A 19,233-nucleotide genomic window follows, 5' to 3' on the forward strand; every position below is an offset into this window, starting at 1 on the left:
GAGATGCTGCCTGCAATATTCTTAGATATACTATGAACTCTCAATAGGTTTTCCCACAGATGAATTACAAATCAGAGTAACTTCTCTGCCCATCTGTCTGAGGACACCACTGGAAGCCCTTTCATCCTTTTAAAGTCCATTCCTGCAGCCAGGCGTTTCATTAGCCTCAGTACATGCATTCCATGGTACTTGTTTTCTGAAGCTGGAATATAGCACGTGGCCACTTTCAGAAGAAATAGCAGTTGCATGCATTAGAAGGAACATGTATCACATGTCCACCCTGTACACACATTTACAGCACCATGGTCTGAAAAGGGCAACCCAGATATCGAAATATGTCCCCAAATTATCCTCCATATATGGTGACCTAACCGCCATTTGCAAAATTCACCACTCGCTCTTACATTGAGGACCTAAACTAGGAAGAAATCCAAACAAGGCTTCTTAAAGTCTTCCCAGATTATACAGCTTTCACAGACTCGCCACAATTTGGTGTAAGTGTTTCAATATTACAGATTTGATCTTGGTTTGGAAACCCAGGTTGTGGGTTAGAAACAAACTCCAGTTTATTGAAGAAGAACCCAGATTTAGTCATCACCGCAAACTGGGGCTAAACTTCTTAAATCAGGAAGCCTCCAATCCCAGTTCTATATGCAAGGGGAGCAGGAAAAGGGAGTATGGTGGTGGTGGAAACTGCCATCAAGTCACAGTTGACTTACAGCAACCCCGTAGGATTTTCAAGACAAGAGACATTCAGAGATGCCTTGCCATTGGCTGCCTCCACATCATGACCCTGGTATTCCTTGGAGGTCTCCCATCCAAAATACTAGCCAGGGTTGATCCTGCTTAGCTTCTGAGATCTGACAAGATTGGGCTAGCCTGGGCTATCCAGATCACAAAGGGAGTATACAGACCTAGAAATAACTCAGACTCACTCACTTTTCAAAAAACAACAACACAGGACTGGGGGGTTGACATCTAAACAGACCCCTTGGTTCAAATTACTCTTTACAGATGAAGCGACCCAAATATTGTATATCTATGTGTAAAGTCCTCCATAAATGGAGATGTCATGCTCTCATATCCACAAGAATAGCAGCAAAAAACTGGGGGGGGGGAATACATAGGGAAAACTTCTTAAATCATTACTAACAATCTCTATAGCCCTTTCGATGAGCAAAACGCATTACAAACTTGATGGCATTTATCTACACAACAAACCTGCGAAGCAGGCAATTGCTTCCCCCCCTTTATAGCTGATCAAATGATTCTATGCCTGGTATGAATTAGACTAGTTTTCTCTGGCCCAAATCAGGTCTCAGGTCCACTGTTACTGTGGTCCACAGGGCTTAGGAACCTGTAACAGAAGTCCTACGGTGGCATAGTGTGCCTACTTTAGGGCAGTCATAGCACTCTTCCTTTAGTGCTGAGTTTTTAAATGTTTCTGTATTTTCCTCTCACAGTGAAACGCTTGGACAGTTTTGCATCCTATCATACCTATGAGTCATCAAGTTATAGTTATTGATTAATTTTCAATACATTTTACACAACAGATTCATGCCCAGACTAATCCATCATCTGAAATTAAGCCGAAATATCTGGATCGAAACCTAATTTGGTTCATCTGGCACAACAGGAATCCGACAGAGGAAAGCCAGGTATTTGTTCCTTAACCTACAGAGTGAGTCAGGCTTCTTGCCTCATTCATGTTAACACTCTTTTATAGTCCAGCCTTGACTTCGGGTCCTTGTATTACAAAAATGAAAAGGTTACAGGGAAAATATTGAAACAGAACAGTTAATCTCCCTCATCCACACATGTCGGGTCCAATAAAATGATCCATCAGTTCCCCTGAAAGAGCGCCCACCATATCTTGTTGTATCTGAGAAGGTAACAATGTCATTTTCTCTCAGAAATCCAACACTGCATATTTATAGCTGTCATACGTTCTCATTTCTGTTACTGAAATACTGATATTTATATTCACAGAGGGAGTTGTCAGAGCGAGGAGAAGAAAAACTCTATCACATCCCCCCCCCTGTTATGATTTTCACCACGCTGCCGTCTCCCCCATCCCTTTGAGGTAAAAAAATGCAAGAAAATCAGTTTACAGTTCTAAAGACTGGCTTTCACTGGATCCCTTTCCAACCCACTGAAAGCAGGCCCTCCCCCCCCCCCATAACTTCACTAGGGACAAATGACAACCCCCCAAAAAGTTTCTAGAAGCATAGCTCCAGGGAAATCAGAACAGCTCGGTTTAAAGCAAAACAACAATAATCAGAGAAATCCAGAACTTACCTTTGAAAAATGACAGGAACAAGAATGCCCAGAGATACAAGCCAGAGCAGACTAATCCTAAGCACCTCTCTGTGAGCATTGTCGAGACACAATCAGGAGTCTAGGCAGACACCAGACAATGAGAATGAACTCTCCCTGTCAGCTCTAAATGATGGAGCGCGTCAGTGGCTAATAGTAATGGTAATAAGCCAGCCAGCCAGTTTCCCACTAGGAAAGGAAAGCACATTTGCCCCAGTTACATCTCACTGTCCTCAAGCTTGTTGCTGGTAATAACTACATCCAACTGCCAAGGACTTAACTACGTTGTAGAGGTGGGCTTTTCCCCTCCTCACAAGAGCCCTGCACCTTTTCCTAGTGCCAGACAGAGGGAAGGAGCGTGAGCCCAGAAGCTACCGGTGTGTATGGAGGTTGGAGGAGGTGGAGGAGGAGGAGGAAGAGAGAGAGAGAGAAAGGGACATCGCTGCCAGTGAGAGATTTTCCACATTCCCACTCTCTCCGTAACTGTAACAGGGCCAGCACGTCAGCAGTGTTTTCTACGCTAGTACGAGAGTGCCTCTAGAGCTACACGCCAGGCAATGCGATGCGAGACAACGGCACCCCTCTTGTTCTTTTTGACGTGGCTACTGGAGCAATTTTCAGTCAAAAGAATTGCACTACGACACCGTCTGTGATCTAGTGGTAAGGGGGGGAAAGTCTACAGGGCAAGTTGCAGAGATGGTATATGATTCAGGAACACTTGCAAACTCTATTTTATCCTAAAGCAGCCTTTATTTAGCAGTTCCTAACAGGAAAAAAAAACACCAAAGGTCTTAACGTGATTCTTTTCTATGCCCTCCTTCCTAAGAAACCGCATCCCCTTTTCTGTTCCTGTCTCTTTTAATGTCCATGAAATTTTCAACCAGCAATCAAATTTCACACATGTATGAAAGTGTTTATACCCTAGGGTTCCTTTACCCTTTACATTTGGGGAAGTTTTTGCAAATCAACAACTTTGCAAAAAGCAAATAGTCTGATCCAAGGGTGTTCTGTCACACACCTTTGCTCATTATTGGCGGGTCATTCTCAGGTCAACCTGAGCTTGCAGTGAATTCTGAGTTCTGTCAAAGTTAAGTTCTCAGAACGCCAAAGAGGCAGGAAAGGAGACTGGCAAGAGTTTACACCAGGGGTGTCGAACTCATTTGTTATGAGGGCCGGATCTGACATAAATGAGACCTTGTCGGGCCGGGCCATGTGTGTCATAAAATGTAATGCCAGGTAGCGGAGATATAAACTTTATAAAGGACTCAGACACAAAGGGTGTTTTTTACTTAAAATAAAAGCATGCTTAAAACATTAGCACTCTTGCAATATTTTGTTTATTTAACAGTGCCTGATAACTGACCCCTCTTGCTCTGAATTATTGCATCAAAATGTCTGTGCTGCTGCTATCTTGAGTGTGCTGTTCAGGTGTGTATCTGTAAGCTGCAAACCTACGATGATGCAGCAGCAGCAGCACTGGAAGAAGCTGCAGAAGACAGCCAGTTCCACAGAAGGCCTGATAGAAGCCCTTCGGCCTTATCCAGCCCCCAGGCTGCATGTTTGACACCCCTGGTTTACACCATCAGTTAATCCCAAGAACCAAAGAAATGTGTCTGGTGGGTACACTAGAGAGGGTCTTTTTGGTGGCAGCCCCACAGTTATAGAGTAACTCCATCTATAGGGGGTGGTGGGTGTGCCTGGCCCCCTCACTTTCACTCTTTAGGAGGCAGCTGAAGATAGTTTTACTCAGGATGGCATTTGATTAATTTAGTTTCCTCTACTTATCGACTGTAAATTGTAATTGTAATTGGCGGGGTTTTTAGGTATCTTTATGGTTTTTGCTCTGTTTATATTGCAAGGCACCTGGAGTTTTGTAAAGTAGAAAGGTGGTTATTAAACATCTTAATAAACAAACAAAATTTCCACCACTTTCTCTACGACCGGCCCTTTACTGTGGTGATGGACCATAAGCCCCTCTTTGGTCTCCTGGCCCCCGACCATCAAACGCCCCAGATGGTTTCGCCTCGGGTACTGCGATGGTCCATTTTCATGGCAGGCTACAGCTATGTGATCGTCCATCGGCCGGGGAAAGCCATGGGACACGCAGACGCCCTGAGCCGCCTTCCGCTCGCAGGCCAGCTTATATGTGCACAGAAACCCACATCCCAAACACACCCCACTCCGTGTATTGGCTATATATAGTGGCCGAGAGTTCCATAGGCTCTCGGCCCGGAGCCTAGCCCCCCTATTGGTGCGGTCTAGGATCTGCAGAGTCCATTGTCCTTGGAAGTGAAGCTTGACGGCTTCTGATGACCGTGTGGAGCCCTGGCCTTGCACACGGTCGGGCCTGAGTATATTACAATCTGTATACGTACCTAATTCTGAACCTGGTCCTCAGCGTGCAAATCAAGAAATCCACACGATGGAGACAGATACAGGCAAAGGAGATGACTCTGTACTGAGGTTTGCAGGAAAAATATATATATAAATTTGGGGATTTAAAATCCCCCCCCCAAAAAAATAGGGTTGGCAACGCCAGGTGGGGAAACTCCTGGGGACTTGGGGGTGGAGACTATGGGGTATGCTTGCATGGAGTCCACCCTCCAAAGCAGCCTGATGTCTGTAGCCTGGAGATCAGCTGAAATTCTGGGAGATCTCCAGGCCCCACACGGAGGCTGGCAACCCTCCCCTTCAAGTGGAAAATGCCACACAAGACCTTGCGAAATCTTGAAAAATCATGGCTGGCACTGTGGGGTTGCCTAGCAATCCTGGCAGGTTTTTGGTCTGGAAAGGCACCGAAAGCAGCAATTTGGAAGGGAGAAGGAAGCAAAAGGAGCAAGAGGGTAGAGAAAGATATTTAAAAAAAAGTGGAGAGGGGTCAGCAGGAGAGCTCAGGGGATTTCCCTCCCCCCTGAGTCTTATGGGTCCCCACGTTTTTTGTTAATATTTTTGAAGGGTTTATATTTGTGAACAGGGCCATGGTGGCTCAGAGGTTAAGACGCTGAGTTGCAGACCGGAAGGTCTGTAGTTTGGCTGGGGGATCCCCAGGTCGCCACGTAATGGAGTGAGCTGCCATCTCTGGCCCCAGCTCCTGCCTATCTATCTATCTATCTATCTATCTATCTATCCATCCATCCATCCATCCATCCATCCATCCATCCATCCATCCATCCATCCAGTTTGGTGTAGTGGTTAAGTGTGCGGACTCTAGTCTGGGAGAACCGGGTTTGATTCCCCACTCCTCCACTTGCACCTGCTGATGTGACCTTGGGTCAGTCACAAGAAAGGTCTGGCACAGCTGTCCTTGAAAAAGAGCAGTTTCTGTCAAGAGCTCTCTCAGCCCCACCCACCTCACAGGGTGTCTGTTGTGGGGAGGGGAAGGGAAAGGAGTTTGTAAGCCGCTCTGAGACTCCTTTGGGTAGTGAAGGGCGGGGTATAAATCCAATCTCTTCTCTTCTTCTCTTCTTCTATCCATCTATTCAATTTGTATTCCGCCCTCCCCGCGAACAGGCTCAGGGCAGCTTACATTAGTCGGTACAAGGTACCATAAAATCCACCTAAAAACATTTAAAACATTTTAAAACAATCAGGTAATCATAAAGTGCTAGTAATAATAATCATTCCATCATGAATTGAGATGGCATGCTATATGATGTAGCAAGCAGACGATTTCCGATTCTGTGATCTTCTGGTGTCACACGATGGTATGGCTCAATCTCAAAGCTGGGGCCGGCCCATAACCACAGATGTTGGTGGTAGTGGTGAGGGCGGCTCCTAATTGAAAGCCTGGTGGAAGAGCTCCACCTTGCAGGCCCTGCGGAACTGCAGAAGATCCCGCAGGGCCCTGATCTCTTCCGGAAGCTCATTCCACCAGTATGGAGCCACCACTGAAAAGGAACCTAGCAGTTCCAAAGCAAGAAATTGCAAGTAGGTAAATAGGTACCGCTTTGGTGGGAAGGTAACAGCATTCCATGCACCTCAGCATTTAGTCATGCCGGCCACATGACCACAGAATCATCTACGGACAGCACTGGCTCTTCGGCTCGGAAACGGAGATGAGCACCGCCCCCTGGAGTTGGATTCAACTGGTTTTCGAGCAAGGGAAACCTTTACCTTTATATTTGTGAAGTGACTTTCGCACAAAATTCAAGATTCCTGAAGACAAAACTACAGTAGAAATAACATACTTTATTGAAGGGCAGTCTAAGGAGCCAACTGGCTGTTGGACTTTTCCATTATTGTTACCGCTTCTCATGTAAATAAAATCAATCCCTATTAAGCGCACATAACAAATACATACATACATAATACACAAGCAATCTAACTAAAACTTTTAAAAAGCCAGAGGATTTATAAACTGACAGGATTTTTTTAAATTGTTGATGTACAAAGCTGTACAAAAAAACCCCCATCTTACATGTTCTTCTAAAATTGCCTAGGGAAAGGGCCATATGAATTCCTTCAAGAAAACTGTTCCACAGTGTTGAACTTGAATGCAGACATGGGGGGGGGGAGACGCGGACGAACAGTACTGCTATGTGCCAGAACTGGGGTTCTCAGTTCCTCCCTCCCCAGCCACTCTGCAGGGGGCGTAGGGCTGCCAAATCCAGGTTGGGAACCTCCTAGAAATTTGGGGATAGAGCCTGGGGAGGACAAGAACCTCAGTGAGGTACAGTGCCATAGAGTCAGGGCTTTTTTTTTGTAGAAAAAGCCCAGCAGGAAATCATTAGCATAATAGGCCACACCCAAGAGTAGAAACTCATTAGCCTATTAGGCCACACCCCATGCCTACGCTTGGCTTGCCCAGGAGCCCAGGACAGGCCGGGGAAGACACGGGGATGCATTTAAATACCTCCCCAATCCTTCCAGGGGGCCCCTGGTCCACCCGCCTCGGAGTCACCAGGGGGGGTGTCACTCTCCAGGCCTTCCCTCTGTAGCCAGGCACGCAGAGATTTTGGCTGTAGTGGGCGTGGCCAACTCTGAAGCCAGCTGGAACTCCGTTCCTGTGCGTTCCTGCCCCAAAATAGCCCTGCATAGAGTCCACCCTCCAAAAGAGCCCTTTTCTCCAGGGGAGAACTGGTTTCTGTAATCTGGAGATAAACTGTAATTCTGGGGGATCCCCAGGTCCCACCCGGAGGTCGCCATCCCTAGCCAGAATACTGAATAGGAACTGTTGAGATGAAAATAACTGCACCATGACATTCCAATATTTTACGTGTTTAATTTTCTTGCCTTTCTGTGCCCTCTTCCTTTGCTGCCCAGAAGTAAATATGCAGAAAATTTCTATCTCCTTTATGACCTCGGTTCCTAATTCATCAGCCCTGAATGCTTCTAAAAGGCTTTCTAAGTCTCTCATGACATCTTCAATAGAACTTTTATACCCACCAGAGTCTTATCTCCTGTTTTATTGGTCTATGAACTGGTTTAGTTCAAACATATATTAGAAGATTTGGTCTGTTAAGAAATCCTTTGCCTTTATTGTGTAGGTCAAATTAGGTTAAATTTATATTAACAGTTCCTTCTCGCTTCTGCCTTTGTTCCTTATTACTCTCCTGGATAAAGACTGGACTGTGAATTCATAGGCAGAAACACTTCGCGACAGGGGCATAATTTAATTTTAGGAACTTACCTTACTTCTGGATAATTTAGCACCACCCAGGTAATGGATTGTACCTACGAATTTGTAAGGGAATGCTGCTGTTTTCCTGTAATCCTCCCCACCGGAGTCTCTTTTCAGCCCCAGAAAGATCATGGGATCTACAGGGATAGGCAAGTGGCTCACGGTGTGCAAGGACGAGGGAGAAGGGGGTCAATTGCCCACCAACACCCTTCTTGGTGGCCACCAAGCAGGGCTATTTTTCGGCAGGAACGCACAGGAACGGAGTTCCGGCTGGCTTCAGAGTTGGCCACGCCCACTACAGCCAAAACCTCTGCATGCCTGGCTACAGAGGGAAGGCCTGAAGAGCGACACACACCCCCGGTGACTCTGAGGTGGGCGGGCCAGGGGGTACCCTGGAAGGACCGGGGAGGCATTTAAATGCCTCCCCATGTCTTCTTAGGCAAGCCAAGGGAAGACACGTGGGTGTGGCCTAACAGGTGAATGAACTGTGGTGTCAGAGGGTGTGGCCTAATATGCTAATGAGTTTCTGCTGTTGGGTGTGGCCTATTATGCAATGAGTTCCTGCTGGACTTTTTCTACAAAAAAAGCCCTGCCACCAAGTATATTTAGAATGTAGGTGGGGCTGGGGAGGGCAAATAGCCAAGATTTTATTGGGTCTGCAGATTTAAATAATGTTGTTTCAGCAGAAGTTGCCACCACAGTGTTTGTTTCATTCTCTGTGACTGGCTCCCCAGTGTATTTTAAAAATTACCTTTTTTTCCCCCAGCACTTCCTCTGCATGTTTACTTTGCTCCACCTCCTGCAGCAGCCATTTTGTGACTGGCTCTGCCTCTTGCTCCAGCCATTTTTGGGTTGTGCCCCCCCACCCTATGTCAAAATTCTAAACTGGCCCACACGCTGAAAAAGAAGAAGAGATTGGATTTATACCCCGCCCTTCACTACTCGAAGGAGTCTCAGAGCGGCTCACAATCTCCTTTCCCTTTCCCTCCCCACAACAGACACCCTGTGAGATAGGTGGAGCTGAGAGAGCTCTCTTGAAAATTGCTTTTGAAAGAACAGCTCTGAAAGAACTTATGACCGACCCAAGGTCACACTACCAGCTGCATGTGAAGGAGTGGGGAATCAAGCCCGGTTCTCCCAGATTAGAGTCCATGCTCTGAACCACTACACCAAACTGGCTCTCAAGGTTGGGGACCCCTGGTATTAGGGTTGGCAGGTCCCCCATGGCCATTGGCAGGGGATGGGGGGGTAGGGTTGCCAGGTCCATGTTGGGAAACGTCTAGAGATCTGAAGGAGTCTGGGGAGGACAGAGACCTCCGTGGGGTACAGTGCCATAGAGTCCATCCTCCAAAGCAGCCATTTTCTCCCAGGAACTAATCTCTATAGTCTGGAGATGAGCTGTAATTACGAGGGAACCCCAAGTCCCACCTGGAGGCTGGCATCCCTACCTGATATACACGTACCACATTTTCCCTTGAGATTTTCTGCCTCCTTTGTCCTTTTTGCCAGTGGCTATCACACTATGTTCTGGAGACCACAGGGATTCATTAGAGGATTCTCATGGGTTCCTTAGCGAGAAGATCAGAAAGGACAGAGAAGTCTTGCTCAAAGGACCACTTTGCCCACCTCCACTGAGCTTCCCCTGCTGTGAGTAACCCCAGGCAGGGCCACGTGTGTTCCAGGAAGCATTCCCAAATCATATGGGGCAATTATGATTTCCAGTGAAGCAGACCAACACCCCACCCAGGGCTGCCAGATCAATGAAAATCCTGGAGATTTGGGGGTGGAGCCTTAGGGAGGGTGGGATCTGCGGAGGAGAGCGACCTCAGCAAGGTACAATTTTTTGTAGAAAAATCCCAGCAGGAACTCATTAGCATAATAGGCCACACCCAACAGCAGAAACATATTAGCATATTAGGCCACACCCCTGACAGCACAGCTTATTAGCCTATGAGGCCACACCCCCGTGTTACCAGAAGTGTGGTCATCCAGCCACACCCACCTTTTGCTTCTTATTCTGTTTACCTTGTTTGTTGTCAAAACCCAGGGCCTTTTTTTGTAGCAGGAACTCCTTTGCATGTTAGGCCACACACCCCTAATGTAGCCAATCCTAATGAGTTCCTGCTGTTGGGTGTGGCCTATTATGCTAATGAGTTTCTGCTGGGCGTGGCCAACTCGGGAGCCAGCCGGAACTCCGTTCCTGTGCGTTCCTGCCCAAAAATAGCCCTGGAGTCCACCCTCCAAAGCAGCCACCTTCTCCAGGGGAACTGATCTCCATAATCTGGATTTCCCAAGCCCCACCTGGAGGCTGGCAACCCTAACTCCACCTGCACTGACTGGGCACCCTAGAATGTGTCTCAGAGTCTTCTGTGGGGCACAGGAATTTATTCACACACGTGTGCGCACACGCACACACACAGAGGCTCCTTGGCAGTCAAATCAATGTGGATAGGTCGCCCTGAAGAGAGAAAGCTTTCAGGGTCACTCCTTGCTCTTAGGGGGACCTTTATAAGGTGCCCTCTGGAGGGTCCACCTCCCACTAAGTGCATCATCTCATCCTCCACCACATCACTGTTTCCCTCCTCATCCAAACAGAGCAGTGGTGGCGAACCTATGGCACGCGTGCCAGAGGCGGCACTCAGAGGCCTCTCAGTGGGCACACATGCCATCGCCCCAGCCAGGCCCAGACCGTCATTAAAGTGTCGAATTCTCTGCCAAATAATTTTAAGTAAATATGAAAGCAATTGGGATTGCTTTCCTTACTTTTTTGGATCATCTTATGTTAATGTATGAGTTGTTTTTTCTAAACGAAAACCTCGGTATTCAGGTTAAATTGCCGTGTTGGCACTTTGCAATAAATAAGTGGGTTTTGGGTTGCAGTTTGGGCACTCGGTCTCTAAAAGGTTCACCATCACTGAAATAGAGGCAGAAAGACGATAGCTACCGCTGTCTGAAGCCATGCTTGCTGCTTGCTCACCCAGTGAGAAACCCATAATGGCTGACGTGAGTGGCGGCAACTACTGCCACAGAAAGATGGGTAATTGCTGCTCCTTCTAGCTGATATCTCTTTGGCCAGGTGGGCTTGGAGGAGCCTCAGTTCTGCCACACCATACAATTCATGAGAGCAGGTGGATATAGCATAGAAGTCAGGGGTCATGGTGGAACCCTCCCAAGTCTCTCAGTCTTTGGAAGCTGCTCAGTTATGTCAACTCCAGTGCAGGCTCTCTGACTTTTAACACCGTTGCCTTCTTTTATTCTCTACACAATATCAGCTATAAAAGCATTTAATCAACAAAATAAAGTTGCTTGAGCTGAGATTTGACTATGTGAAATTCAGCAATTCCAAAAAAAAATGCATTGTATTTGGTTGATTTCTTAAAAATACCACAGTATTGTGGGGCCACATAACCAAATAAAAGTGAGAGGTAAACATGGAGGCTTTCCTCGCTGAAATGGTCTCACTTCTGTAGTGGCTTGTCAGCAAGCCCCATGGCCGCCGCCACCACCAATTGCCTCCAGTTTCCTAGTTGGGACCTTGGCTAGGCTCTTCCAAGGGCTGGATTCAGCCCAACAATCACAAGCTGCCGACCTTTCCTGTAAGCTACGCTATCCCTCCTGTCTTTGAAGGTGAAACTTTCATCATTAATTCAATTTTATAACACCGTATTAGAAGCAACGCTTGATTGAAACCAACCTACGCTACAAGCCAGGCAGTAATCTGCATCAGATGACTAACGGCACTGATTGTTTATTGCAGTCAAATATTACTAATAGAGTTACTCAACCTTATGACCTTCTAAAACCCAACCGATCAGATGCCCACCATCCTATTTAATTTTTAATAGCTGGCTACAGTCATTATAATACATTATAAGAGAAGCGCTGGAGAAAAAGACTTCACACTTGACAACATGAAGACCCTTCAGCCTAACACACCAGTCATCATAATTAAGACCGTGATTCTCATTTTCTATAAAGACGACTCTGCAATTAAATGTATTTGAAGAGCCATTATTTTTCTTTTTCTTTTTTTTTTACAAAATGATTGCTTTCTTTATGCATTGCGGTGGGCATGCACACACGCCCCCGGAAAGGTATAATTCATTCCTTGCAAAAGCCTTTTCACAAATACCGTTCACCCAGGAGGTTAAGACCATAAGTCAAACATGCATCTGCCACTTTTAATCAACCCTAGGTGATGGTGTCAAAACAGAGTCAGTGGAAATAAAGGCTACAAAAATGATACGTGTGTTTTTCCCAAATATTCAAGCATGCTCCTTTGCCAAGGTTCAGAGGACGATAAATAAAGAATGAGATTGTTGGAGCAGGGAAAGTTGAATTAATTCCCCCCTCCCCTCTGATCAATGGGATATTTTTAAAGGGCCAACTTATGGACACAGTTCATGTCAATATCCAATTGTGTCCCAGCCTCTGCACATGCTTCAGTTCTTCATAGCAAAACTGCAGAATATTGTGTATGGGCCGCAGAATTCAACTTTCTAAGAATCTCCACTTTAATCAGGTTATAATTGGTTAGAAGGCAAAAGTTTTAATGCTTTGCTTAGCATTTTGCATGGAATCAGAATATCATTCAGAGTAGAGTCATGCATGTTTATTTCAATTGAATAACTCATACAGGTCACAGACGTAGCACTTTGTTACATCTGCAGCACCAGGTTGATTTGTTTCTTTTCCGTGTGCACAAAGCCCTTCCCAACCCTCGTAATTTCCTTCCCTGGCAGACCATTCATATAGGTGAATGGCCAGTAATCCATCCAACTGATGCTGTGATCACTCACAGGTGCTTCATTCTAATTACTATCTTGTACCTTACTCCCTGCCCTGACCTGGATAGACCGGGCTAACCCAATCTCATCAGATCTTGGAAGTTAAGGGGGGTCAACCCTGGTGAGTACTTGGATGGGTATTCTCAGAAGTGCTGCTGATTCCACACACAGGGCCAGCTAGACAGGCACAGATCAGGGGTCTCAATATGTGGATGAGAAAATGGTGCCAGGAGGAAGGCTTTAGATTTGTTAGGCACTGGGGAACTTTCTGGAGCTGCGGTGTGTTGGGGAAGTTGCATATAAATTGCTTTTATTTGTGTTTGCTGACACACACACACACATGGACTCTCAAACTGTGTGCTATTGTTTGATGTGACTGTTGCACCTGGAAGCTGCTAGTTTGTCTGCACTGGTATGCTAATGAAGTGACACACACACACACACACCCATCCTGGGAAGAAGAAGGCATCTCCATTGTGGTCAGCCAAGGAGTGATAAAAACAACAACTCGTCCACCATTGAGGAATTACAAGCTAACACGTAATCCTGAAAGGATCTGGTTTGCATCTGAAGAGACTGTTTCCTATTTACAGCTTGGGACCAAGCTAGAGTTATTTACAGTCAAAGTTTGCCTTGACACCCCAACCTCACACCTTGAACAGATGCATTCCTTGAGTTTAGAGGATTAGATTTCAATATTGCCCCCTCCCTCTAGGTAGACACGTCATCTCCTAGTAACCAATAAGGTCAGGTAATGGGACGGACCACAGGTGGGAGGATGGCACAGATGCCAACCCCCTAACAAAGGTTATAAAGTGCGAGTTTCAACAGTTTGAACCCTGCTAGCCATCTTCTACCTCAACTCTGCAACTTAAGCTCTACTCTAAGTAATTCTCACATGCTTTCTTGGACTGCAGCCAAGGAGCCCACATGTGTTGGCTGGTACCAACTGTGTGAAGTAGGATTTCCTTTAGTTAGAACTTCTGTATTCCCGTATTCTTCCGTGTGAAGGTCGAGCTCTGGATCAGATAAGTATATGCCATTTTCCCTTTTCCATTCCCATTCATCTAGTTTAAAAGTGATTGTTTTCCATTTCTGCTGTATCTAAAGGAACTTGCATGTATGAGTGAGTGATTCTGTTTTTGTGTGCTTGTGAATTAAATATTATTCAGTAAAGAGAACAACTGATTTTACTACAGCAATCTTGTCACGTTGTCTCTTTGGGCGGGATCCTTGGGTGAAGTCTGAACTCTGTATACACAGACCAAGAGCCCCTTACTCATTTAATCCAGCCGCTGCTGTAGATAAAGCAGGTCAAGTGGTTAAGACACTGAACTGCAGGCTGTGGGAGGTCGGTAGTTCAGCAGTTCGAGACCCGAGTGTGCCGCATGACGGAGTGAGCTCCCGTCTCTAGTTCCAGCTCCTGCCAACCTAGCAGTTCAAAAGCAAGAAATTGCAAGTAGATAAATAGGTACCACTTCGGTGGGAACGTAACAGCGTTCCGTGCGCCTTGGTGTTTAGTCATGCTGGCCACATGACCACGGAAACGTCTTCGGACAGCGCTGGCTCTTCGGCTTTGAAACGGAGATGAGCACCACAACCCTAGAGTCGGATTCGACTGGCTTTCGAGCAAGGGAACCTTAAAAAGGGGAACTTTCTGGGACAAGCCAAACCTGTACAAAAGAGACGGGCTTCACTTGAACCAAAAGGGAACCAGGCTGCTGGCAATTCATATCAAAAGGTGTCAGAGCAGCACTCAAACTAATCCCCGGGGGCAAAGGAAGCCTGGGGAGACTCCAGTTCGGGACAATTCAGTCCAGAGGGGTGATGGTGTAAACAGGGTAATATCGATAGGAGCATAATAGAACTTGGGAGTGAGGGGGTAGGATGGCTACTGAGTGCCATGCGTGGCGACTAAAGGGCCGAGGGAGGCGAAGGTTACTGGAGAAGGAAACACATTACAGTCATCTATATGCCAATGATAGAAGTCTCCGAACCAAGATGGAGGAGCTGGAGTGATTGGTGTTCAATGACAATTTAGATGTAGTAGGTATCTCAGAAACATGGTGGAATGCGGAAAATGTACAGGATGCAGTCATTCCTGGGCGTAAGCTCTATAGGCAGGACAGGGAGGGACAGGTTGGGTGTGTTGTGTTCAGGGTTCCCGCTAAGCTGAGTTAGTGTGAGCTAGCTCACTGTTTTTTAGCCTCTGGCTCACACATTTTTGCCTTGGCTCAGGAAGGATGGCTCCAGAGCAAACTAATTTCTGCAGCAGCCAAATCGCTCGCTCACCACTTTAATGCCAGTAGCTCACAAAGTAGAATGTTTGCTCACAAGACTCCACATCTTAGAGGGAACATTGGTTGTGTTGTACATCAAAGAGGGCATAGAATCAAATAAATTAGAAAACATCAGGGGAATTAACTCCCCAACAGAAACAATATGGGTACAAATACTGGGGCCTAAAGGTTACTTAAAAGCGAACAGGCATGTAGAGTAACGGTGATCTGGTAGACATTGTATACTTGGACTTTCAAAAGGCTTTGGACAAGGTGTCTCACCAGTTACTCCTGAGTAAACTTAGCAGTCATGGGATAAGAGGATGGATTCTTTTGTGGATTAAAAACTGTTACACGACAGGAAGCAAAGAGTAGGAATCAATGGACAGTTCTCACAATGGAGGGAAGTGACCATTGTGGGGTCCCAACAAGGATCGGTATTGGGGCTGGTACTATTTAACTGATTCGTGGGTCCTGGTCACACGAGCGGGATGATCCGCTGCCGAAGGGAGGCAAATTAGAGCCGGAGCAAAAAGAACTGCGGGAGCGCGGTCCGATGTGCCCCCGCGGCTCCGCACTCTGGCAGCCAATCACACGTTGTGCGGCAAACCGGCAGTAGCGTGGTTGTGCACATGCATGGGATGGGGAATGGCTCTGGCTGCGACGGGCTACCAGTGCTTCCCCGACCAAACGCCTGGAGTTGCCGCGCATCATCCAGAAGGTAGTGCTCAAAAGGTAGCACCTTTTAAATGTGCATTTTCGGGCTGAAGGGCCGGATCGGGGACGGGTGCGTGACGCTTCCCAGATGTTGCAGTGTGATCGCGTCCGCTCGATGCGCCCCCGATCCGTCCCTCTTGCGGGACAAATCCTCCCGTGTGACCGGGACCGCAAAAGAACTGGAACTAAGGGTGAGTAGTATAGTGTACAAGTTTGCAGATGACACAGATTTATTCAGGATGGTGAAAATCAAGACTGACTGTGAAGAGCTCCAGGAGGATCTCCATAAACTGTGGCGACCATGTGGCAAATGTAGTTCAGTGTTGGTAAGTGTAAGGTGATGCACATTAGGAGAAAAAGATCCCAGCCTCAAGTATAGGCTAATGGGGTCTGAACTTGCTGAGATTGAGAGGGGAAAAGATCTAGGGGTTGTAGTGGATAGCTCAATGAAACTGTCAACCCAGTGTGCTTCAGCAGTGAAAAAGGCTATGTTAAGGATTCTTAGGAAAGGGATTGAGAGTAAAACGGCCAGCATTCTAATGCCCCTGTATAGATCTATGGTGCAACTTCATTTGGAATACTGTGTAGAGTTCCGGCCATCTTATCTCAAAGAGGACACTGAAGAGCTGGAAGAAGTACAAAGGAGGGCAACCAAGATGATTAGGGGGTTGGAGCGACTTCCCTATGAGGATAGGCTGAAGAGTCTGGGACTTTTCCATTTAAAAAACAGACGACTAAGGGGGGGACATGATAGAGGTTTATAAAATTATGCATGGGGTGGAGAGAGTTAACAAAGAGAAATTTTTCTCCCAAAATACTAGGACTTGAGGGCATCCAATGAAGCTGATGGGCAGTAGGTTCAAGACAGACAAAAGGAAATACTATTTTACACAGAGAGTGATTAAAATATGCTGCCAGAGGATGGCCAGAGGAATAAACAGCGTTAAAAGGGGATTATACACATTCATGGTGAATAAGTCTATCAATGGCTACTAGCCAAGGTGACAGAGGGGAACCTCCTCAGTCAGAGGCACTAACCCTCTGAATCCCAGATCCAGGTGGCAACTTCAGGGAAGGCCTCGGTCTCTATGACCTGTTGTTGGCCATCTAAAGGAAATGGTTGGCTACTGTGTGAGACAGGATGCTGGACTAGATGGCTCTTATGTTCTTATGACAGTACTTGTAAATTAGCTTAGACCTCTGCCCGGATGTATGTCTGGCATGAGTTGGGGTAGAATTTTTAATACCCTTCGCATCTTTCTTTTTCTTTTTGCTCTCCATGTTTTAAAATGTCATATATTTTTCTGATTTTCTTGCTGTAAGAAATCTCTTTTTTTAATAGAAGATGAGAAAAAAATTTTTTGGGAGTGCTACACCTCTGAGAAAACACTCTGTCTACCTATAATCATTATCTGTACCTACCGTGTCATTTGCCTGTTAGGATTCTTTGACATTTCCATGTAAGTATTAAGCAGGGGTCTTTGGGAACACTTCATACTGACACAAATGCACAAAAAAATGAGACTTCTGCTACTGGAAGGTAAAACACTTGAGTCTGGAAAAGATGGTTATGAAACATGTCACACGAAGTGTCATCCTGGTATCATATCTAGTCCCTGTTTTGTAAGAGCTGACAGAACACGATGTGGAAAAGCCTGCTGGGGCGAGCAAACACAAACGTCAGTGACAAAGAAAGTGTCCTTTACCAAAGAGAATGGGACTTGTCATCAGAATTTGTCCCTTGAAAATGGGAGGAAAGGATTGCCGGGGTGTACATTTACAAAAGGAAACCAGATGGCTACGGCAAAGGGGTGTCATGTAAAGACTCTGGGCAGACAGAGGCCCTGGAGAGATATGCAAGCAAGGGGAAGTATCCAAGCGGCACAGCCAGCAGCGGCAGTGACAAAGAGGAAGAGACACCAGCAGGCGGCCACATGGAGCGAATAGATCAAAGGGGTAAAACACCCCTTCCAAGAAACGACTGCTGGAAAGACTTGTTCATCTGTTGAAGCAAACTACACAAATCTCTGCAGTTATTGCAAACATGGGAACTCCCCGCAGTGCCTCAGTTGTCCACCTCTGTCCTTCCCCCTCTGACCCCAGTCCATCCTGCACAACATATGATGAGTCACCCTAACAGCCATTTATTTTGTTCTGTCTGGTACTTGAAAGCTGCCCCCAGGGGGTTGCCTGGCAAAGTCTGGCAACCAGCAGGAGACTGGGAGGAGGAGACACGGGACAGCAGTCACTGGCAACAGTATGATGTCACTTCCTGGAAAATCCAAAAGTGACATCAGTCCTCTCTGGGAATCACCATAGAGCATCCAGTGATTCCCAGAGAGGACTGACATCACTTTCAGGTTCCCCCCAGAAATTGTCATGCCATCAGCCCCACAACCATTCCCCCTCCCCATGTTTTCACTTTCAACTGGGCCACAAAAATATGCCCCCTCATCTTTTTTTGTACATAGCTGATAGGCTGCATCGGGGGGGGGGGGGTACAAGTGGTTTTATACTGGGTAGGGTTTTAACTCTGTCGCGTCCTCCCTTAGTCCTCGGGGTAGTGTCTCCTGTGGCCGTGTTGCCGAGGACTGGGTCGGGCACCAGCAGGACGGGTGGTCCAGAAGGCGGGCGGGTCCAAAAAGGGAGAGGGAGTGAGGGGCCTCAGACAGGCAGGGGACGGGGTTAGGATAACCCGGAGCGTCCCTCTGCCAACACGCTGCGAACGTTTCCCGCTCTCTCTCTCGCTTGCTGTTCGTTCTCTCTCTCCATTTCCTCCAATGTCACAGCGTGCTCCTCCTCCCCGGCCACTTCTCCACGCTGCCCTTTTATCTCCCCGCCTTGCTCCCGGGACCGCCCCTCTGCCCCCCCAGCTTGGGACACGCCCCTCTTTATTTACTGAGACACCGGTAGAGTGTCTCTGGGGTGGAGGTTGGTACGCTGCTGCTCCTGCCACTTGGCGCTCGCTCTCGGCCCCGCCGTCTTGCTCCTCTTCTTCCCAGTGGCTGCTCCGCGGGCCACAGTCTCGTCCCCTGGCGCGGCCGGTGCGGTGGGCATCAAACGGGGTTGCCACCCCCGTCTCTCGTGCTGGATCGCTGGGTCGTCCTCTGTATGGTGTCGCTGGTGTTTCTGGGGTCCGGCCCTCACGGTCCATGACCCTCGGAGCGGGACAAACTCCCTGTTGGGAAACTCCTAGAGATTTGAGGGTAGAATCTGGGAAGGGGAGGGATTGGGGAGGGGAGGGAGTGACCTCAGTGGGTCAGGTGCCATAGAGTCCGAAACAACCATTTTCACCAGGGGAACTGATCTCTGTCCTCTGGAGATCAGTTGTATTTCTGGGAGATCTCCGAGCCCCACCTGGAGGCCAGCAACGCTAGGCCTGACCTAAGGACCACCAACAGGAAACTTATCATAGAATGTTAGAGTTGGAAGGGACCTTGCAGGTCATCTAGTCCCACCCCCTGCACTCTGCAGAAGCACAGCCTGGGCTTGGCTTACTTCCTTATATCCTGCT

At 47.2% G+C, this 19,233-nt stretch overlaps 1 protein-coding gene across 1 annotated transcript in view; it reads right to left on the reverse strand.

Moving 5' to 3' along the window:
• The window catches only part of LOC107120931 (neuronal acetylcholine receptor subunit alpha-7-like), a 158,882-nt gene extending 140,009 nt beyond the window's left edge, over positions 1-18,873 (reverse strand). The window contains exons 1-2 of the mRNA XM_015423721.1: positions 18,619-18,873; positions 2,299-2,398 (exon numbers count right to left, since the gene is read on the reverse strand). Of these exons, the coding sequence (XP_015279207.1) occupies positions 2,299-2,398; positions 18,619-18,873 (355 nt within the window). The remainder of the gene's footprint in view (positions 1-2,298; positions 2,399-18,618) is intronic.
• Between the last annotated feature and the right edge of the window lie 360 nt (positions 18,874-19,233).

The sequence above is a fragment of the Gekko japonicus genome, unplaced genomic scaffold (assembly GCF_001447785.1).
Source record: "Gekko japonicus isolate JY-2015 unplaced genomic scaffold, Gekko_japonicus_V1.1 scaffold48, whole genome shotgun sequence".
NCBI classification, from domain to species: Eukaryota; Metazoa; Chordata; class Lepidosauria; order Squamata; family Gekkonidae; genus Gekko; species Gekko japonicus.